This window comes from Ictidomys tridecemlineatus, chromosome 3 (assembly GCF_052094955.1).
Source record: "Ictidomys tridecemlineatus isolate mIctTri1 chromosome 3, mIctTri1.hap1, whole genome shotgun sequence".
NCBI lineage: Eukaryota > Metazoa > Chordata > Mammalia > Rodentia > Sciuridae > Ictidomys > Ictidomys tridecemlineatus.
The window spans coordinates 60607461-60631409 of NC_135479.1; the positions used below are offsets into that span (position 1 = coordinate 60607461).

The 23949-nt window shown below is 39.8% G+C and overlaps 1 protein-coding gene across 7 annotated transcripts in view; it reads right to left on the reverse strand.

The window, feature by feature from the left end:
* Specc1 (sperm antigen with calponin homology and coiled-coil domains 1) overlaps window positions 1-23949 on the reverse strand; it is a 272253-nt gene that overhangs the window by 192269 nt on the left and 56035 nt on the right. For 5 of the 7 annotated variants that reach the window (XM_078042956.1, XM_021720554.3, XM_013365467.4 and 2 more), the window contains exons 2-3: window positions 19879-20053; window positions 5106-5241 (exon numbers count right to left, since the gene is read on the reverse strand). In XM_078042956.1, coding sequence (XP_077899082.1) covers window positions 5106-5241; window positions 19879-20025 — 283 coding nt within the window. In that variant the 5' untranslated portion in view covers window positions 20026-20053. Of the gene's footprint in view, window positions 1-5105; window positions 5242-16981; window positions 17122-19878; window positions 20054-23949 lie in introns of those variants that run through there. The other 2 variants (XM_078042957.1, XM_040269588.2) reach the window with 2 other exon arrangements.

A 23949-nucleotide genomic window follows, 5' to 3' on the forward strand; every position in this document is an offset into this window, starting at 1 on the left:
AAACAACAAAAACAAACATTAGGAATACCTGATCAAAGATACATATTTAAAATTCAGGCAAAATATTGCTAAATTGTTACCAAAATATGATTTGGCAAATTGCCAAATATCCTTGTGCTACATTCACATGTGGTATGCCAGCTCCTTGCACCCTTAGTGATACCAGCAATTGTCAACTGTTTTAGTTTCTGCTAATCTTTTAGGGGAAATAATATATGAAATTATTATTTTGATTAGCATTTCTTTATAAATGAGGTTTAGCATCTTCTGGTTATCTGTATTTCTCTTATATGAACTACCCATTTTTCCACTGTATTCTTTTCTTTATGGATTTGTATAAATTCTTTGTAAAAAAGCTCTTTGTTACATATATTGCAAGTAATTTCCTCTTTTTATGAAGCACTTTGAAATATTTATGTAATTACATTTTCAATCTTTCCCTTTGTGACTTTTGGGCCTGTTCCTACTTAGAAAAGCCCAAGGCTAAGACTACAAATTAATTCTCTGATGTTTTCTCTTTGTACTTTCATAGTCTCATTTTTTATTATTTAAATATTTATTGCTTTTGAAAAATTTTTTTGATGAATTAAAATAGGGATCCAGATTTATTTTTTCCTGAAATTTTAATCAGTCTTTGTGTGTGTGTATGTGTGTGTGTGTGCCTGTGTGTGGCAGTGCTGGAGATTGAACCCAGGGCCTCACACATGCTAAGCATGGGCTCTCCTTGTAAGCTATACCCCCAGTATCTCAGTCCTTATTTTTGAGTGAATTATCCATCTTGGTGTAAAATGCCAACTTCACCCAATACTAAATTAGCCAGTGTATCTTGGACTTTCTCTGCTGTTCCTTTGAGCTGCCCATTTCTTCTCTAGCTCTAAGATGTTTATGATTAGACCCTTAATTACTATTTTTCAGTAGAGGACATTTATTCTTCTACATCAGGTTTTATCAACAGTGGTGCCACTGACAGTTTGGGCAGAATAATTACGGGGGACTATCCTATGCCTAAGATGTTTGGCAGCACCTCCACCCTCTTCCCACTAGATGTCAGTATCACCTCCCAGTCTTGACAACCCAAATCATCCTCAGACATGGCCAATTACTCACTGGGTCTTAGGAGGGAACCAAGTTCAGACCCTACTGAGATCCAGTTTCAGATATACTCCAGTATAATTTTATGCATGTTTCCACTCCCAAATTCATATGAATTCATAGAATAATTTAGACATCCTATTACACTTAATGTGTTATACTATCAAAATTTAATATTTATTATAAATCTTCTTAACCAAAAACCACCGATAGTCTTCCACTTATTTATATCTTCTCTGAAGGGCATATACTTGTTCTTTAAAAGAGTTTTAAAATGCTTTTTAATATATAGTTCCTTGTACTACTAAGTTTATTCCTAGGTATTTTACTTTTATCATTTCTTCATAAACAGGGTTGTTTATTATATTATTATCTTTTTAAACTAGTCATTGTTAAGAAAGCTATTTATTTATCCATTTTGAGTCAGACCTCACTATGTTGGCCTTGAACTCCTGGGCCAAGCAATCCCCCTGCCTCAACCTCCAGAGCAGTTGGGCCTACATATGCCATATATTTTATATCACCAAAGAAGCCTCCATATGTTTATAGTCTACCAAGAGTCTATTATTAATCAGAAAGATTGATAATTGTGACAAATATATCTTGTATATCTATTTTTCAGTATAGGATATTTATTCTTCTACATCAAGTTTTATCAACAGTGGTACCACTGACAGTTTGGGCAGAATAATTACTGGGGACTGTCCCAGGCATAAGACAGGCATAAGGCAGCACCTCTACCCTCTGCCCACTAGGTGTCAGTATCACCTTCCAGTCTTGACAACCTAAGGTAGTTTTTCTTTGGTCTATTATTATTCTACAATAGATCAGATTGAGATTCTCTATTATTCATTCATTCTTGGATGACATAAATCCACTTGATTGTGATATATACTACTGTTTTTTAATTTCTTGTTGAATTCTATTTGCTAATATTTGAACTTACATTTTTTTGCTTTTAAATAAGCTTTTTATTTTAGAATAATTTCATCGATAGAAAAATCATAAAGATAGTACAGATTTTCCATATATTCCACATACATTTTCCCCTATTAACATTTTATGTTAGTATGGTACAATCATTACAAGTAATGGATCGATAATTATATACTATTTTCATTAAGGTTCATACTTTCAAATTTCCTTAATTTTTTAAAATTATTTTTCAAAATATTTATTCTTAAGTTTTAGGTGGACACAATATCTTCATTTTACATTTATGTGGTGCTGAGGATTGAACCCAATGCCTCGTACAAGCTAGGCAAGCACTCTACCACTGAGCCACAACACCAGCCCCTCCTTAGTTTTTTTTTTTTTTTTTAATTTTAACATTTACTTATTTTTTTCTTAGTTCTCGGCGGACACAACATCTTTGTTGGTATGTGGTGCTGCTGAGGATCGAACCCGGGCCGCACGCATGCTAGGCGAGCGCACTACCGCTTGAGCCACATCCCCAGCCCCCGCCCCCTTAGTTTTTATCTAACATTATTTTTCTGTGTTAGGATCCAATCTACAAGCCATCTTACATTTAGTAATTTTGTATTCTTAGTCTCTTCTTGTCTGTAACAGTTTATCAGATTTCTCTTACTTTGTATAGTCTTATGAGTCTGAAGAGTATTCAATAGTTATTTTGTAGAATGTTCCTCAATTAAGATTTTGTCTGATATTTACCTCCTGAGTAGTTTCAGTAGATTCATTGGTATTACATATCTTATTCTGAATTATTGAATTAGGCAAAGTCGAACTACTTAGTCCCTCACTTGAGCCTGTCGAACAAGATGGTAAGAGACTGACTCCATCACAGAGGGATTTATCTTCTAGGTAATTCTCACTTTGGTCACACAAAGAACAACCATGGGAAGATTATAGAAAGAAAAATCAATTTTAAAATTGGAGAAAGCTGTTTAAACACTAACTTAGGTACATTATTAAAAGTGTACTTAAGAAAAATGAACTTAAATATTAGAATTTGGATCAAAACTGAAAGATACACCCAAATACAAATACTACATATGGTGTAGTCAAAGAAAGAGAGTAAACAGATCTAACATATATTTTAAACTATAAACCCCTAGGGTCTTTGTTTATATCAACCTTGTTGCCCTTCAACAAATGAATGGATAAAAAATGTGATACACACACACACACACACACACACACATACATTGGAATATTACTCAGCTATAAAAATGAATGACTTTATGATTTTTTTCTTGTAAGTAGATGGATCTGGAGACTACCATGCTAAGTGAAATAAGCCAATCCTCCCAAACCAAAGGTCAAATGTTCTCTCTGATACACAGATACTAACACACAACAGGGTGGGGAGAGGGGAAGAATAGTAGTTTAGTAGATTAGACAAATGGGGAATGAAGGGAAGGGAGGAGAGATAGAAATAGGAAAGAGAGTGGAATGAATCAGACTTAACTTTCCTAAGTTCATATATGAATACACCACCAGTGAAACTCCGTTTAATGTTCAATTATAAGAATGGAATCCTAATTAGAATAAGTTATACTCCATGTATTTATAATATGTCAAATAACACTCTACTGTCATGTATATCTAAAAAGAACAAATTTTAAAAAAAGACAAAAAAGAAATACAGTTTGTCTACGGACATACAGGGATGTCTGATTTTTAATTCTTGGACAAAATAGGATGGAATATATAATGTGCTCTCTAAGGTTGGAATGTTCCCCTAATGATCTCCGAGGTTTCTTTACTAATGGCTTTCAACTCTCCTAAATAGTTTGAAAAGCCTCTGTTGGTTATTGAAAAAGCTACAGAAAACTTTTTCCAGGAAGCTTTCTGAACATGTAAGATGTTGATCTGACATTTCGGCATCAATATTTGAGAGTAAAATTGTTCTGTCATTTTTTTAGTGGGCTTTAATAATTTTTGGAATCAGTGTTAGGCTAGTTTGGCCTGAAAAATAAGTTGGGATTTCATTATTGTTGTTTGCAGTACTGACAATGGAACTCAGGGCCTCACATATGCCAGGCAAGAATTTTACCATTAAGCTACATCCTCAGCATTTAAAAAAATTTTTTTTTAATTTTGAGAACTGGGGGTGTGGCTCTGGGTGTGAGGCACTGGGTTTGATTCTCAGCACTACATATAAATAAATTAAAAAAAAATAAAGGTCCATTGACAACTAAAAATATATATATATTTTTAAAAATTTATTTTGAGACAGGGTCTCACTAAGTTGCCTAGGCTAACCTCAAACTTGTGATCCTTTTGCCTTAGCCTCCCAAGCAGCTGGGATTACAGGCAAGTGTCACCATGCCCAACCATTTGTTGTATTTTTTTAAGTTATGTGTGTTTGTGTGTGTTTGCATGTGTGTGTGTGTGAGTTTGTGTGTGTTTATATGAAATCAGTCTTTAAAATAGTAAAACTTTTATATAGAAACACCAGGCAATTTCCCTCACATCCAAGAGCTACATACAACCTTTAGCAATTCAACTTTTTTGAAAACTGAATAAATTAAAATGCACCTTTGGGAAGGTAGTCTAGAACATGTTTTATGAAGAATACAAAATCATAAGTGTACTAATCTTCAACATCTATTATAAATGAATGATGATATATTTAAGTTATTTTCCCATCTTAAACCATTTAGCAATTCAGGGAGAGCTGTGTGATAAGAGTGAGTCCACGGAATGCTTAGCTTTCTTATCTGAATGCTCAAAACCTTTTTGCACCACAGAACCTACACCACCCTGCCTGGAGCCCAAGGATTTCACACACGCATGGTAACAAGGGGATTATAGAGCAGACTGAGCAAACCATCACACTTACTTCCTGTGACCTTTCTGATTCTCATTTCTCTCCACATGGATACACGTTAAACTCCCCTGAGGGCAAGGACACTCCCTAAATCAGTTCCTGGCACAGGGTGAGTGATTAATAAAAATCTGATGAGGGAAGAGAGGAAGGCATCACCCATGTGCTTTTGTATGGCCAAGATGAATGGCTTCCTAGTCCCTCCTGCCCAGGTCCCTCCTACCTGTATTGGTCCTCAGGCGACTCTCAGCTAGCTCAGAGAGGGCTCCTGCTGTCGAAGTCTTTTTCAGTCGAACTACCCCTGATGAGGTGGTACTTCCAGGTTTGTTGAGCATATCCTCGCTACTGGCCCTCTTGAGCTACAAGAGAGGTTGGAAGGAAAAAGAGAGGATGAAGACAGGTTGTCAGTAAGGAGTGCTGCAAAACAACAAGGTATCTGAGTGGAACCATGTGTCCAGGGGCTTAGATACCATACTCTGAGTAGCACTAGTGTGTGAAGTGAAAAAAAATGTCAAGTTAGGCAAACCTGTGCCTGTCATTCGCAGGTCAGAGTATGATCTTCTATAAGATCTTCTATAATCATTTCAAAGAACAGAGTTAAGATGACGGTGTATAGTACCCATCCTGTCACACTTCAGAATCAGTTGTCTCTCCTTAAGTGCAGAGAATACATGCCAAGTCCACTGCTAGTTCTCAAGTTTCCAGCCCTTTATATACTGTTTCATTCCTACAGTAGATCTTACCCACCTTGACATAGAATCTTTTTTCTTTCCTTATGAAGTTGAGAATTTTAATCTCTTCACTCGAAGCACTACACAGCGTGTCTGAATTGCCAGCATCAACTACTCTTGCATTTTGGGGCCATTCATGAGTAAAATAATGGTTACAGGTTACATAAACCCAAGCACAGAGATATGGTGACAGTTGGTCTGATAACCAAGACAGGGTGAGGAGTATCCGCAGCATGGATGTTGAACACATGGATGATTTACCTCCCAGACAGTATGGTGCAAGGTTTCATCATGGTACCCAGAATTGCACGTGATTCAAAAGTTATGAATCGATTATTTCTGGAAATTTTCACTTCATATTTTTTGGACCATGGCTAACCGAAACTGTGGAAAGTGAAATGTGCAGGTAAGAGGGGGACTGAATAACTGGAAAAAAAAATCTGGTAGAAAAACAAACAATGGCACTGGCAAAAAAAGAACTGTGAGCAGCACAAAAGGCAGGATAGGGCTGTGCACAGAACATTTCTAAAATAGCTTAATGTACATCAGGAACGTGTCTGTATAACCAATGTGATTCTGCAATCTGTACACTTGGAAAAACGAGAAATTATACCCCATTTTATTCAAATGAATGATATGTCAAGATCATTGTATTGTCATGAGCAACTAATAAAAAAATTTTTAAAAAGTACATCAGGAGGAAATGATTGGAGAATCTACATGACACCAGGCACTCTGTAGAGCATCTCATAAAAGAGGTGGTCGGCCACAGTGTTGATGCCTCAAAGGCAGCTCCATTCTGCTCCACTGGCTTTGGAGCCACTTACTGAGGGTTAGAACTTCACACATTTGCACAATTAAAAAAAAAAAAAAAGAGGCATTTTCCATTTTCGTATCATTTAAATTTCAAGGCATAACCACATGCCCCCAGAACAGTTTGAAAGAGAAAAAATTCCAATACCAAATGTTGGTGTATTCAGCAGCAACTATCACGTCTTGCTGGTGGGAAGGCAAATTAGTAAAATTGCAGTATCAATGCAGCTAAGTACTTTCACTTTATGCTTCAGCAGCCCTACTCCTAGCTCTGTGTCCAAGAAGACTACTTTAAAAGAATGTTCATAGCACCTTTATTTGTAATAGTCCCAGTCAAAGCAATCCAAATATCCTTCGACAGAAAAGACATTAAATAGTGGTATATTTCACAATGGAAACACAGCAATAGAAAAAAAATAAAGTTTGATATTAATAAATGGATCAATCTCATAGGTATCCTAAGTGAAAAGAACCAGAAGCAAAAGATCACTTACTGCCTAATTCCATGTATGTGAAGTCTAAGAATGGCAAAGCCAATTGATGGCAACAGAGGTCAGAACAGAGGTTCTATCTGGGAACTTACATATAAGAAGGAACCTTTTGGGTGCTGGAACATCCACATATACAGTGGGTGGTGGTTATCTGAGTATGAACTTGTATAAATATTCAGTGAACTGAATAGCTAAGATCATGACGTATGCACTTTGCACTTACTGTAGTATGCTGTGCTTTATTAAAAAAGAAAAAAGGTGGGGCTGGGATTGTGGCTCAGTGGTAGAGAGCTCGCCTAGCATGTGCAAGGCTCTGGGTTCGATCCTCAGCACTATATTAAAATAAATAAAATAAAGATATTTAGTCCAACTACAACTAAAAAAATAAATATTTAAAAAAAAAGAAAGAAAAATGGGGCTGGGGTTGTGGCTCAGTGGTAGAGTGTTTGTCTAGCATGTGCGAGGCACTGGGTTCGATTCTCAGTACCACATATAAATAAGTAAATAATATAAAGGTCCATGAACAACTAAGAAAAATATTTTTAAAAAAAAGAAAAAGAAAAAGAGATTGGGAATTTAGTTCAATGGTAGAATACTTGAGCAGAATGCATAAGACCCTGAATTTCATTCTCAGCACTGCAAAGAAAGAGAGAGAGAGAGAGAGAGAGAGAGAGAGAGAGAGAGAGAGAGAGACAGAGACAGAGACAGAGACAGAAAGAAAAGAGTAAATTGGGGTGGAGGTGGTTGCAATTTGAGGCAAAGTACTGGTCCCATTCCTACAAATATTAACGTACTTTTGTTTTAATTTTTTTAAAAAAATTTATTGTGGCAAAATGAGCCTAACATAAAATTTACTATTTTAATCATTTTAGGTGAACAATTCAGTGACATTAAATATAGTCATAATGTTTTATGGCCGTTACCATCTGCAGTCATCTCAAACTGAAACTCTATTCATTAAAAAAGAAAAACATACTTTTTTTTTTTGTATCAATGATTGAACTCAGGGGCACTTGACCACTGAGTCACATCCCAGCCCTTTTTTGCATTTTATTTAGAGACAGGGTCTCACTGAGTTGCTTAGTGCCTTGCTGTTGCTGAGACTGGATTTGAACTCGTGATCCTCCTATCTCAGCTTCCCAAGCCACTGGATGGTGCACCACCCCACCCAGCCCACATACTGCATTTTAAAAAGAGGACCTTGCCAGTAATCCTAGCAACTTGAGAGGCTAAGGCAGGAGGATTGCAAGTTCAACACTAGCCTCAACAACTTATTAAGACTCTGTCTCAAAATAAAAAACAAAAAGGTCTTGGGATGTGGCTTAGTGATAAAGTACCCCTGGGATCAATCCCTTGTACCACCGAAAGAAAACAAACAAACAAAAAAAGGGTTGGGGGACATTATTTAAAGACTTAATATTAGCCAAACAACCCTGGTCAAGATTTTAAAACAAATTAATAATTTAAAAATCAAATAATATTAAAAGAATGACTTTCATTTAGTAGATGATCAAATTTTTTAGATAACAGCATAATCCCTGGTTGAGCAACTGGATAAATATGGCACCTGAGGTTGTCACAGAAGTTGCACTATTGCCCTTTTTTAGGGACTCCAGAATTGTCTTCCCACTTCCCGTCTCAGAGTAAAAGGTGTTTCTTTGCTTAAGATTTCCAACCTCTCAAACCATCCATCAGATTGTCAGTATATGTGTTCGATATTAAATGGCCACCGTCTATAATGTCAGCAGCTTTTTCCCGATAGGAAACTATAAATGAACTTATTTTTCACTCTGCCAAGAATCATGACCAAGTGCATCCCTGGTTCCCAAAGGAAATCAATTCTGATCTCAGACTTTAAAAATTCTCAAGGGGACACCTCAAATGAAAAGTGGAAATCATTGTAGTTAAGGGAATACTCAAAGCAAGAGTGCAAAGGGTATGCACTTAGTTCTACTTTCCTCTCATTGGCCGACATTGTTGAAATCAGTTAAGTCTGACTTGAAGCACGGATTTATCAAACCCTTTAGCAAAAGGCCCAGAGGGCAAGTGCTCAACCTTCAAATCAGAACAGGGCTTCCACAAACCAGAGCACTTCCATTGGGGTAGAAAGAAAACCATTTCAGCCTCCACCCCAACCACACCCTGGGACACTCTATCCCTTCTTCTATATGGGGTTGGGTCCTGAAGATGTGGGGTCTTGATGAGATGCCAACAGGAGTTGGCAATCAGGGGGAAGACTTGCATGGTAAGATGGCCTGGCCCAGCAATAAAGGAAGTGAGGGTGATCATAAGAATTGCAGTGGGGGTTGTAGAAATAACAGTGATCAGGAGAAATGCTCAGGTGGCTGAAGCACCAGACTCAGGACTGGAGGGTTCAAGTGCACAGTTAGTGGTGGGAGAGCTGAGAGCTCTTGCATTAAACTCTAAGGTATATCATTTTGTTTGGGGCAAGGCAGGAAGGGAGTGGGGGATGCAAATAGGGGACCCAGGATATGGAATCTCTATATGCCAGCTTCCAGCAAGCACATGGGAAGGAGGCAGCTCAGGATTGGTAAGGGCTGTGCAACCAGGCTGTAGAGACAGGCTGCTAGGGACAGATCCTGCCCTGCTCTTTCCCACCTATGTAACTAGAGGAACTGTTTTTTAGTCCTCCAATTCTAAAATGGAGAAAATAATCATCCTAGTTCTTTGATTGTGCCCTTAATTAAGCACTAAATTAAGAATACAACAAGTATCGGTGGATATTATTATTAATACATCCCAAATACTGAAGTAACTGGTTAAATATAACCTCTGCTTCAAACACGTTGAATTTTGACTGTTGGTCTCAAAACACTTTAAATTCACAGCATAGATAAATATGAAAGGAGGATGCTTCTGGAATACTGTGTTCTTAGGCAGCCTGGAGTGGTCCTATACAGGCGCATACAGAAGCCAAGGGGGAGAATGGCAGGGCAGAGAGCTCCGAAGACACCCCTCCTCTTCCCTCCTTGTTACTGTGCCAGGGCTGCTTCTCTAGGGGCCGAGAACTTTTCTGATCTACCTGGATACTATACTTCAGCTAAGTGTTTACTGAAAAAGTACTATCGACTGGGTGTGAAGCATTCTGGAGGGAGCAGGTGGGTGCCAGAGAACAAGAGGTGCTTATTGCAATAGTCCATGGAGAGAGGGCTGGGATTCTCGGCTCCCTCACTACCCCAGGTGCAATGGTAGAGGATTCAGATCTGAATCAGTAGAAGTCAGGACCACCCATGTGTGTAGAATATCAGGCAGCACAGCTGGATCTGCACTGGAGAGCCCCCTCTGTGAGCAAGGGGCAAATGAGGCAGAGAAGTAGAGAGAGGATGGGCAGATCTACCTAATGGGAGGCCAAGTTAAGGCAGAGTCTATTTTGAAGATCAGGGCAGGTAAGAGTACATTCAGGTTTAGGGATAGAATTAACAGTATAAGTAGGTGGAAGGGAGCCGGCCAGGGCAGCTCAGCATGGTGGGCACTTGTTGATTCTTCCAGGTCATTTACCTGCATGTTCCTTCTCATTCCAGCACAACTCTATGATGCTGTATGTTAGGAAACATTAAGTAAGTTGCTCAAGACTACATAGGTGCAGTGGAGCTGGAATTTGAACCCAGGACTCTATTTCCGAGTCCCATATTTTTTCCACAACATCACCAGTTTGAAAAGCAATGGGAGCTGGGTGCATTGGTGCACACCTATATTCCCAGCAACTAGGGAGGCCAAGGCAGGAGGATCTCAAGTTCAAAGCCAGCCTCAGCAATTCAGTGAGGCTGTAAGCAACTGAGTAAGACACTGTCTCTAATAAAATACAAAAAGGGCTGGGGATGTGACTCAGTGGCTAAGTCCCTTCCCCCCATTCACAGGGCTAGAAGGAAAATTGTCATGTCGGCATGGTCCCACAGTTTAGTGGCCAAGGGCCTGGGCTGGAAATCCAGATGACCTGGATGTGATCCTGGCTCTGTCAGTTGCCAACTATGTGACGGTAGGTAAATCACTTCACCTTTCTGTGCTTTGGTTTCTTTACCCTCTAAATAGATATAATAATGGTGTCTACCTCATAGTGTTGTTTTGAGGATTAGAGGAATTACCCACCCAATGTGCTTAAATAACTGTGTCTAACTCATAGTATGCCTTCAACAGAAGTCAGCTATAATAACCATGAAATAAAATTAACATTATTATTTTTATACTATTGTTACTCTATACAAACTGATTTCAAATTAAGCCAAGGATAATAAGAAGGGAATATTTTTAGGAAAACGTTAAAGCAATGTGATGGAGATTCCAGAGTGCACAGTAGAACATCAAGCAAATCATTAACTTCTCTGAAGCTCAGCTCTTATGTTAAATCCATTCAATAACGCATTCAATAACATCATACAGTGTGCCTGCTTATGACATACCTGGCTAGTGCTATGGTTTAGATGCAGTTTGGTATTCCCCAAGGGTTCCTGTGTTGGAAGCTTGGTCCCTTGTTAATAGGTGGAGACTCCTTTAAGAGGTGGGGCCTCGTAAGAGGTCATTATTGGTCCTCCTTTGCGCTTTAGCTTTCTGTCCTACCATGTATTCTCTTTCTCTCTCTTGTCTCTTTCTCTTGTATTCCCACCACTGAGATGCCATTCATCACAAAGCCCTCTCCAATGCCCACTTGATGTCAATGCCATGACCTTGAATCTCTAGAACTGTGAATTAAAAAAATAAACCTCTTTATAAAGTTACCCAGAGCCTCAGGTATTTCATTACAGTAACAGAAAATGGACTAATATATTCAAGGATACCAGATACTTTACAAAAGTATTGTGAGAATTGGAAATTAAGTATATAAAACACCTTAGCTAATCACCCACTGTGCCACAAATAATAGCTGCTCTTAAAAGTATTGATACTTTAGTTACCCATGCAATGCTAGCTTGGAAGACCACTTTTGAGTTTCTTTTCTGCCAGCGATACCCGCTTCTCTGCTTCTTGGATCTGAGATGCCACTCTGTACCATACATAGATCTCATGCTATCCTTCTTAGGAAGCAGGATAAAAAAGATGTGCTACAGGCCAATGTAGTACCTCCTCATCACGTAGCAGTTAGTTTGCAGAGAGGCAAAGGTCTTGTTTTAGTTTTGCATTGCTAGGAATGGAACCAGGGCCTGGTGTACATGCTGTACCACTGAGCTACACCCCCAGCCAACAGAGCTTTTAAAGAGAGCATTTTATTTCCCCTGCATCTTCCATGAGAGAAAGACTGGGAGGTACAGCACACACACTACAAAGTGATCCTACCTGTCCTCAGAAAAAAAACAGCGGAAGCTACTTATTCTATCACTACTCTTTTTTGGATGCAACATCAAATAGGAAAAGCTCCTTGTCTCAGTTACTGATTTGTGACCTATCTCTATTCATGGCTGCATTTTTTTGGCTCTAATTCCTGGTCACACAACAGCATCAGCACCACCCAAGGTTTCTGGTTTGTTATAGAAGATCCCTACAAAGGTTCTGTGCTTTGGTGTGGCTTTGATAGGTTGAAAAGGTATTTTTGCTAATGGTTTCACTGATACTTAAGCTGCTGAGCACCTGCATATGAAAGCTTGCAAAAGGAAAAAGTTTAAATACCTCACAGATTAAAGAAACTAAGAAAGTCCTCTGAATTTCACAAAGATGAGGGGAAAACCCAAAGTTCTAAAATCATCAGCCATAGTGTAATCTGGGGGCTGGGGATGTGGCTTAAGTGGTAGCGTGCTCGCCTGGCATGTGTGTGGCCGGGGTTCGATCCTCAGCACCACATACAAACAAAGATGTTGTATCCGCCAAAAACCAAAAAATAAATATTAAAAAAAATGTAATCTGGTCTTCAGAGGGAGATGACATGTGATGATTGCACAATGGTCCTCAAATGTGAGCAGGCATCAGAATTCTGGGGAGGGTTTGTTGAAATGAGATTGCTGACTTCACCTCTCTTTAGACCCACCATCAACTACCATGTTTCTGATTTACTAGGTCTAGGGTAGGGCCCAAGAATTTGCTTTTCTACCAAGTTCCCAGGAAATGCTGATCTTCTGATCCAGAGACCACACTTTGAGAACCAAAGTTTTTTTTTTTTTTAATATTTATTTTTCAGTTGTAGTTAGACACAATACCTTTGTTTTATTTATTTATTTTTATGTGGTGCTGAGGATGGAACCCAGGGCCTCGCACGTGCTAAGTGAGCACTCTATCGCCGAGCCACAACCCCAGCCCAGAGAACCAAAGTTTTAGTGCAGCACTGTCCACGGAAATATGAGGCATAGTTTTATATTGTGTGGTGGCCACATTAAGAAGTAAACCGAAGCCAGGTGCAGTGGCGCACACCTGTAATTCTAGCAGCTTGGGAGGCTGGGGTAGGAGAATCACAAGTTCAAAACCAGTTTCAGCAACTTAGCAAGGCATTTAGCAACTCAGCTAGACTTTCTCTGGGGATGTGACTCAGTGGTTAAGCACTCCCCCGTGAGGAGGAGGAGGGGGAGGAGGAGGAGGAGGAGGAGGAGGAGGAGAAAAAGAAGAAGAAAACTAAAGTATTAGTAGCAAGGCACTAAGTAACTCAGTGAGACCTTGTCTCTAAATAAAATACAAGAAGGGGTGGGGATGTGGCTCAGTGGTTGAGTGCCCATGAGTTCAATCCCTGGTTAAGGAAAAAAAAGAAGTAAACTGAAACAGATAAAAGAATTTTAATAATATATTTTCTTTACCCAAATATAAGCAAAATATCATCAACATGCAATCAAAGTAAAATAGAGTCCTGTGTCAATGATAGGCTATATTCTGAAAATGAGTTGTTAGGCAATTTTGTCATTGTGAGAACATCATAAAGTATGCTTCTATAAACCCAGTTGGTGTTGCCTATTATACACCCAGGCTATAGGAGATATATATATATATATATTAGCCTATTACTCCTAGGGCAGAGTTAGCACAAAATGACTGAGCTGAGTACAGACTTCATGGATCAGCAAAGCCTTTATTCAGCATCAAAGTTGTGCATCAGGTGGGTGCATTTTCTGGTCAGAAAATGGCCATGGTTACAGGAGAAATCTGGGTTAATATAGGTTATGTTGGGGAGACTTAACCCTTGAAGACTTTAACAGCTTGTGGGCAAAAGGTTGCAAACATCTGGATCTTGTTTTTACTGGGCATGGTTTGTACTAGGCAGTGTTGAGGAACCCTGTAGGAGGAGGGTTCAAAGTTTAGAGTCCAGTGCCCATCCTGACCTCCAGAGGTCTTCATCTTGTCACGGAGGTAAGACTGATGGGCAGTTTGCTATCACTGGGAAGGGATTTGATTAGGGAAGGGATCCCATTTCACAGGGACTTCCACCTTCAAAGTTTCTGTCTCTCCCTCCCTTCTCCCAGGCCCTACTGTTTCTGGGGCTTTATTAATTTCATATCCTTCACTGTGCTGAGCAAAACAACATGAGATTAAATCAAGCACAAGAGAAGTTGATGCAATCAAGAGGCACGGTAATCACGAAGCTGCTGCTAGATCACATAGCAGTTTTATGGCAAATTTTTTCTTTATAAATAGAAGTACCCTCCAAAATAATGATGAAAAGTACAGTATAGTAAGTTTATAAACCAGTAATATAGTTTCTTTCTTTTTATTTTTTAAAGAGAGAGAATTTTTTAATATTTATTTTTTTAGTTTTTTGGTGGACACAACATCTTTATTTTATTTTTATGTGGTGCTGAGGATTGAACCCAGTGCTTCACGCAAGCCAGGCGAGTGCACTACTGCTTGAGCCACATCCCCAGCCCAGTAACATAGTTTCTTATATCATTATTCATTTTTACGTACTGTACATAATTGTACATGCTATTCTTTTATGCAACTGGCATCACAGTCACACAAACATATTAACACATGAATAATGCATTGTCCTATGACATCACTAAGCCAAAGGAATTCTTCAGCTCCATTGTAATCTGATGGCATCACCAGTATACGTGTGTGTCATTGATTGAAATGTTGTTATATGGTACATGGATGAATATTAGCGAGACATTCTTCATTTTTTAGCATTAACTCTTCAAATCTGGTGTGTATTTTTACATATAGGGCACATCCCAATTTTGACTAGCCACATTTCAAGGGCTCCAATTTGCTCCAGGTGGTTAATGGCTACCATATTTACAGCATTTTGTAAGAATGATTACAGAAGCCTCATACAACACAACCACACTATAAAACTGCTTTCCTAACCACAGCTGAATTCTCTGGGAGGACTGAGGCTGCTCCAACACCAAGCCCTGATCCCTTGACCCCAGCAGGCTGCACAAGGTCAATGCTGGACCACACCTGGCCAAAAACAAAACCAAAAACCAAAAACCAAAAAGAAACTGAACAGGTCTTTGCTTCTTGTTTGACTTTTTTATTGTTGTTTTAAACAAGTAGGAATGAGCAAAAAAGTGGCCAAGGCTTCTAAGAGATGTAGGAGTCACAGCATGCTGACCACCATGCTTCATCCCCATGTGAGAGGATGCTGGGTGTCAGTGGGCATCATAGAAATAAAGGAGCAGAGTTAAGTAGAGACATGCAACAGAGAGAGTGGCCTGCGCTTGGTCCAGCCTTACACCCTTGTCCCCACAGTGACGTGGAAACCTTAGGCCCTCCAGATCCACAGGTTCATATCCTCAGATACAGCCAACCTCCAATAAAAAATATTCTGAGTTTGTGGATAAAGCTCAGTTGGTAGAGGGCTTTCCTTGCATGCATAAGGCCCTGGGTTCAAAACACAGCACCATAAAAAAAAAAAAAAAAGCATCTATACTGAACATGCACAGACTTTTCCTTGTCATTATTCTCTAAACAGTATAGTATAACATCTATTTTCATAACATTTATATTGTATTAGGTGTTACAAATAATCTAGAGATGAGTTAGAGTTTATAGGAAGATATGAATAGGTTATATGCAAATTCTACACACCATAACATACTAGGGCACTTGATCATTCTTGGATGTTGTTGTCTGTGGGGAGTTCTGGAACAAATCCCCTAGGAGTAGCAAGGATGACTAGATTTCTCTCAGCTGGAGCAAGCTCAAGCCACTGTTTCATAGTATGCAACCCAGAGAGCCCTGGTACATAGACCTGGGTCTTCTAAATGGCCAGGATGGGGTGAATCAGAGTACTCTAGGTGCTTGAGTACAGTGAGAATGATATACACCACCATTCCCCATCTTGCTGATCTTGTTGTCCATGCTTTGTTCTGCCACTGCTCCCACAGCTCAGCCGGTATTGAAGTTGAGTATTTTTGGTGGACTTCTTTCACTTTTCCTATTTTGATCCGTTAAAACCATATGTATCCATTTACTGTAAAGCAAATGGAATAAGTATGATGTCCACCATGGAGTCCAGGCAGTGGTACGTGAGTGTTTTCTGTATGATTCCATATCTCTATCTGCTTGTAAGTTTTTGCAGTAAACTTTTAGGGGAAGGAAATCTACTTATTTTCTGACCTCACCATTTCCTCATTTTCTCTTATCTTCTCTAGATTTTTAGTTTTCATCATCTACCCACCAATGTAAGGGGAAAGGAGATTGTCAGAGCAAAACGGGATAAAGGAGTCGGCATGGTCCAATTCCTTCTGCTACTCCTTCCTTCAAGCCTTGTCATTCTCTAGAATCAGAACATGAGATCCCAGGAATATGGAGAATAGAAATCCTCTAATATGAACTGTGCTTTCCTCTGACATTTTCCCTGTGGAACAAGTTTCCAAAACACGAACCTCCTGATGTCAGAAGTGGCCAACATCTCGCTATCCTGATGAAACACTCCTGCATATCAGGATTTATTATTTTTTTCATGCTTTTTATAAAAAATATTTCAATGTATTCCAGAAGTAGTTCTAATGATCTATTATTGATAGAATATATGCATTCATTTAAAAATCTAAAATGTGATATTAGGTGAAAGATAATAAAAACAAAATAAATGGAAATGAGGTTGAGTCCTCGATAATAGAATAAGAAAATTATATGACAAACACTTTAAGTAAATTTACTCCTCATGGCAACTAAGGTATTACCTTCCTCTCAAAGTCAAGAAAGCAGGAGCTTAGGATGGTTCCACGGTTTCTCTGAGATCTCACAGCTGGAATGTGGGAGAACCAAGTTTCCACATCAGGCTGCTCTGACCAACGCCAAACTCCTCTATTCCACCAGGCTTCTGCTCCCAGAAGAACAGGGGGACATGAGTATTCATCAAATACTCTGGGCCCACCAGGTAGCTGGTAACTTTTCTCTCTTTTTTAAATGTTATTTATTTATTTAGTTAATTAGTTTTAGGTGGACACTATATCTGTATTTTTTATTTTTATTGGTGCTAAAGATTGAACCCAGTGCTTCATGCATGGTGGGCTCTACCACTGAGCCACAACCCCAGCCCCAGCCACTAGGTGTTCTTAGCACTAGGGTCAGAGAGTTGCAAACAACAAAACAGCAGACAATTCCTGCCATCCCGGGGTTCAGTCACAGGGAGACAAACATTAAATAAGCAAATATGTGCAATGGTATAAGAGCCAAGAGGGAAAATAAGGCAGGATAAGGAGGGTGGATGGAAGCTAAAGGGCACTTTGAATACAGTGGTCAGGGATGACACCTCTGATAATGCACCTTCCTGGTAGAGGCAATCGTCAACACAAACATGCTGCTGCAAGAGTATGGCTGGCATGTCCAAGGGACAGTTGTCATAGTCACTAGGAAATTGTGGTCAAAGCTATGGAAGAAAATGACAGTGTTTGAGAAGAAATGGGGTCAGGTCTTTGAGAACACCTCAGTGACTCTGAGTGAATGGAGAGAGCCCTAGAGAGTTTTAAGCAGAGAAGTGACATGTCATGACGTGACTTTTGTGCTAAAAGGACCACTCTGACTTCTGCCGAAAACAGAAAATAGAGCATAGAGAGGAAAGCAGAGTTTAGGAAAGCCAGGACAAGAAAAGGTAGATGGATGGCAGGTCACAGTTGGTGTAAAGAGGTCGCAGCTGACATGTATTTTTAAGCAGAAGTGATGGCATTTCACTGATCCATCATGGGACACTAGAGAAGATCATGTGTGTGAGCAATCAAAAGGATGGTATTGCTGTTAACTCAAAAGGGAAGATTTGAAGGAGATTTGAGGGATGGGGGAGATGAAATAAAAGGAATCAAGATTCAATTTTGAGCCTAGCATGGTGGCCTACGCCTATAATCCCAGCGGCTCAGGAGGCAGAGGTAAGAGGATCATGAGTTCAAAGCCAGCCTCAGCAAAAGTGAGGTACTAAGCAACTCGGTGAGACCCTGTCTCTAAATAAAATACAAAATAGGACTGGAGATGTGGCTCAGTGGTCGAGTGCCCCTGAGTTCAATCCCTGGTAACCCCCCCGCTCAAAAAAAAAAAAAAAGATGCAATTTTGGACATGTTATCCCAGAGGCAACATTTAGATTTCCAAGAGGCAATGTCACAGAGGCTATAGTAGGGGTCCTGGCTGGAGATGGAAATTTGGATGTCATCCACATACAGTGTTAAAAGCCAAAATAACACTCACTGTCACCTAGAAAAATAGTTCTCCATAGGGATAATGCTGTCCTGGGAAATGTTGGAAATATGAGGTACATTTTTGCATGTCACCATGATGGACATGCTACTGATAATGGGTGACAGGATGGGAAATCTAGATGTCCTACAATGCATGTGACAAGTTGGCAAAATTTATTTCCTTACCACTCATGCAATTTTCACAGATTCTGTGACATCCACAGAATAGGTGGAATACCTTTTTCTTATCATTCAGTCTTAACATCTACCTTCATTTTATACATAAAGGCAATGTACTTGTTGCACAATCCTTAAGACATGCTGAACTTTCTTTTTTTTTTTTTCCTTTTTGTAGCACTTGGGGTTGAACCTAGGGGTGCTCTGCCACTGAGTTACATTCCCAGCCCTTGTTACTTATTTTTAGGTTGAGACAGGGTCTCACTAGGCTGGTCTTGAACTTGAGATCCTCCCGCCTCAGCCTCTGAGTCACTGGGATTACAGGAGTGTGCCACCACACCCAGTGACACACTGAACTTTCTAAGAATACAACCATCATAATAAAACAAAAGAAGACCGCACTATGTTTGGCTCAGAATTTCACCAAGAGCATTCACTGTTTCAAAACAATCATCTGTCATCGACACAAGCCTGAGTCAGACTACATCATCACTTTCACATCCATGAGCTCTCAGGAGCAGCTTGGTTCTTTTGCACAGTCATGCTCAGGCATTTGCAGATGGAAATACAAGTCATTGAATACTTTTCCTTTTATACTAGAGTCTGGATACTATATTGATTTTGCAAACGTCTGCTGGCAGGTAGGTGAAACTGTCTATGAATTTCATCTCAGAACACCTAAGGAGGTGTCAGGTGTGGCGTGTGGAGAATCTCTGATGTAGAGAATGAATGTAGCTGAAAAACAGGTGGGTGCAAAGTCTGTACTGTGGACCCATCTAATATTAGAGATGAATGGGGATGAAGAGGAAGGAGAAAAATGAGAGAAGAATGTATCACCAGAGGGAGGACATAATAAACAGTGTTGATAGGCCAAGAGATAGAGAGACAGAGAGAGATACAGAGAGAAGAGAGGAGGATAGAGAATGACTGGATTGTCGGGTTGGGAAGATTATGAGTGATCTTGAACCTCATCCAGGGACATGATGGGGCAAAACTGCCTAGAGTCCACATAATTCAGGGCAGAAGACCCTATTTTTGTGTTAAACATCTCTTAGATTTCCTTTCTCATCCCCATACCACCCCAGCTCTAGGGTGCTCTGTACTCTGGGGCTCTTCCTTAGGAGTCTGTTTCCCAGTCCTGAAAGCTCACTGGTTTGCCAACTACCCTCTTCAATTCTCCCAATCTGGGCATCAAGAATCACCACAGCCCCGTCCTGGGCATCTTAGTCTATACCTTGCTGAGCCGGGACTCAAAAGCCAAGGAGGTTGAAGATTTAGAACTCCTCATGCCAGAAGAAGCTGTAGGAAGGGGCCGTGCACGTTCAGGGCCATGACTCCCGGGTTTGATGACAGGATTCCAGGGCTTGGCTGCGCTCCTCATGTTTGTCCTAGGGCAGGGGACTGTCTTTCTGTAGAAGAGCAGAAAAGGAAAACATGTATCTCCATAATTTAAACCTACCAAGTGATGAGGTCAAGCTTTACCCCTCTCAACTGCTGTCACAGAGAATGAGTGCTTAAAAGTTGGCCAGAATCAGAAAACTCTATTCCTAAGATGACACCTTTGTATTAGGGTAATTTTTACAACTCTAAAACAGACTTTACCAAATTATTGAAATGTGTACTATTTAATGATACTCTGATATTACTTTTTGGCAAATTAATAGCTTATTATCCATCAGAGACACCTAACACAGTAATGTACCAGGTTTACACACACACACACACACACACACACACACACATACACACACAAAACAGGGCAGCAAGAATCAAACCAGGAAACAGCCAGAAGATTTGCAGCTTTAGGGCTGGCAGAGGAATAATCAACCTAATTTTTAAATAGACATAAATGAATTACTTGAAAGTTAGATTTCATGGAAGCATAAAATGACTCTTTTTTCTTCTTTTGGATAAAAATGGCTATCATTTAAAAATTAATGAAGCATGTTTTAATTGGTCAGATTTGACATTACGGGGCAGAGCTGCTGCTCTGACTGAATTATTTTATGAAATAAAAATTGTTCAGGGGCTGGAGTTGTGGCTCAGTAGTAAGAGCACTTGCCTAGCATGTGTGAGGCCCTGGGCTCGATTCTCAGCACCATGTATAAATAAATGAATCAAATAAAGGTCCATCAACATCTAAAAAAATATTTTAAAAGATTGTTAAAAGTAGAAAGATGCAGCTAAAGTTCTTGGGGAACATCCACATGCAGAGAGACTGGGAGGGTGGCCTGGGTCTCTCCACTGGCAATCATTTAAAAAAATCATCCTAGTCTGTTATTCCTGAGCCAGAAGTAGCTGGCACACCCCTTTCCCTGATCCTCTGTTTCTTCTGTCAGCAATGTAACAGGACTGGATTAAATGCCCTTGAGGATCTTCTTTAGCCCCAACCTTACCTTTCCCCAACCCTGTAGACTCTGATGGCCAAGAGTGTGACACAGGGCACCTAAACCAAAGTGCTGCATCCTTTGAAAAAACATCACAAATGCACTTTAGGGCTGGGGTGGTGGCTCAGTGGTAGAGCCTTTGCCTAGCATGTATGAGGCCCTGGGTTCGATTCTCAGCACCACATACAAATAAATGAATAAAATAAAGGTCCATCAATGTCTAAAAACAACAACAAAAAATGCACTTTAAAAAACACTCACATTGGGCTGGAGATGTGGCTCAAGCTGTAGCGCGCTTGCCTGGCATGTGTGCAGCCCGGGTTCAATCCCCAGCACCACATACAAATAAAGATGTTATGTCCGCCAAAAACTAAAAAATAAATATTAAAAAATTCTCTCTCTCTCTCTCTCTCTCTCTCTCTCTTTAAAAAACAAACAAACAAACAAACAAAACACTTACATATGGGGCTGGGGTTGTGGCTCAGCTGTAGAGCGCTTGCCTAGCCCGTGTGGGGCCCTGGGTTCGATTCTCAGCACCGCATATGAATGGATAAATAAAATAAAGGTATTGTTTCCAACTACAATTAAAAAATAAATATTTAAAAAATATATTTACATGGAGCTGGGAGCTGGGCACTGTGGTACATGCCTACTATAATTTCAGTAGCTCAAGAGGCTGAGGCAGGAAATCACAAGTTCAAAGCTAGCCTCAAAAACTTATCAAGGATCTAAACAACTCAGCATGACCCTGTTACTAAATAAAATATTAAAAAGGGCTGGGAATGTGGCTTGATAGTTAAGGGCCCCTGTTCCAAGGGAAAAAAAAGAAATAAAATACTCATAGGCTGGAGATAGAGCTCAGTGGTAGAGCACTTGTCTAGCTGGGCAAGGCCACCTTATGTTCCTGTCTCCTTTCTTGGCTAGAAGAGAACATTTCAACTGACAATACCTCTCTCCTCCAGAGTCATTATTTCTTCCTATTTAAACAAAGGGATTAGCTGGGGACATGGGTCCAATTGTCAGCCTGTGAATGCCACCACTGGTGAAATGTTCTTTTTTTAAAAAATTGGTTCTTTTTAGTTTTACATGACAGTAGAATACATTTTGACATAATGACACAAGCCTAGAATATATTTTGTTCTAATAGTAAAGACTTTGTAATTTGTTTTCCATAATGTTTCTGAGAAAAACTACACGTGATTTCAGTGATATGATGAGCTCAGAACCTTATGAACCTCAGCCTGCTTCCAGGTATCATGATTTAAAAAAAAAAAAAAATCTCGTATAAGAAAAGCAGCGTACTGCTCCTGTATTTTACTGATGTTCAGCAATGATTATTTTTATTTCTTAGCCCACAATTTTTGTTGCTGGTTTCCACAGCAACAGCAAAAGAATGTCTAGGTTAAGACCTGTTCAGTAACTAATTTCATTAGGACTCCCTCCCGAGATAAAATAAACTAACAGAGCCTTAATGATTCATGAAGAAAATTAGTAACGAGCACAGATTCCAACAGCAACCCATCAGTCTGACTTGGGGAGATGGTTTAAATAAAATATCTGCTTCATCAATCAACACCACCTTTTATGGGTGATAAGAACTACTTACAAATGACTATGACTTTAGGAACGCGTAAGGCGATTTTGCAAGGCATCTAAGTGTTCCAAAATCTGCCCAGGTAACCCCTGAAACTCTCCCCCAAGAGCTTAAAAAATATGAAGATTAAAAACAGCAGTGGGGGGCTGAGGATGTGGCTCAAGTGGTAGCACGCTCGCCTGGCATGCATGAGTTACTGGATTCAATTCTCAGCACCACATAAAAATAAAAAATAAAAATGTTGTAACCACCTAAAACTAAAAAATAAATATTAAAAAAAAATACAGCAATGGGCTGGGGTTGGTGTTGTGGCTCAGCAGTAGAGCGCTCACCTTGCACATGCAAGATCTTGGGTTTGATCTTCAGCACCACATGAAAATAAATAAGTGAAATAAAGGTATTGTGTCCAACTACAACTAAAAAAAAAAAAGCAAGAAAAGGGACAGGACATTATCTTTGCAGTCTTTCCCCCAACATTTCAGGAATCCAAGTACAAAACAAGGAAGGAAGGAAAAGGAAAAGAGGGAAGGAAGAAAGGAGAGGAGGGAGGCAGGCAGGTCATGTCAAAATTTGGAGATCTTAACTCTTAATCTCTGGCATCAGATCTCATAGTCTCCTGGATGGTGCATCCCATAATGCTCAATCATTTTTCAAAGTCTGACAAGTTGCTTGCTCTGAAGTAAAGCTCTGCAGGTTACTTCATTGCTCATATCCCTCCTTTCTTTACCATCCCCTTAAATTCAGCTCTTATTCCCAAATGAATGTCCCCAATGAACTCTTGTCATCTGGACCCCTCCTATTTCCCACACTATTTTCTGAGTATCCTTCATTCCATTCTGCCAGCATTTTTTTTTCTTGAATTCAGCCTTGTGTTCATACATCAGCTAGATTCTTTCCTTCCAATCCCATTTTGTTTCATAATTGATAATGTGAGATAATGAATCATCAACGTCCTACTCACTGTAACCAGGAAGAAAAGCCCACAAGAAGAGAAAATGCCCAGGATGGGATGCCTGGGAGTGGCCTCATGACACCTGTTCTGGAGAGGTGATAGACTATGCAGGTCGGTGCAGACAAGAGGATAGGAATTGGTGTGTGAGGAAGAGAGCTGCTCCCTGTGCTCCATCAGACTGAATGGAAGTCTTGCTTCCTGCTTCCCAGGCTCCATGTCTTAGGATCTTATTAAACATCACCTGTTGTCTACCCCAGCTCCGACCAGTGTCCTTGTGATGCCACTGAGATATTCTAGAGGCTTCTCTCTTTCCCCTGATGTATCCACCCTGAGTCCTGGGGTTTTCTGGAACACAGAGCTATGACCTCTGAG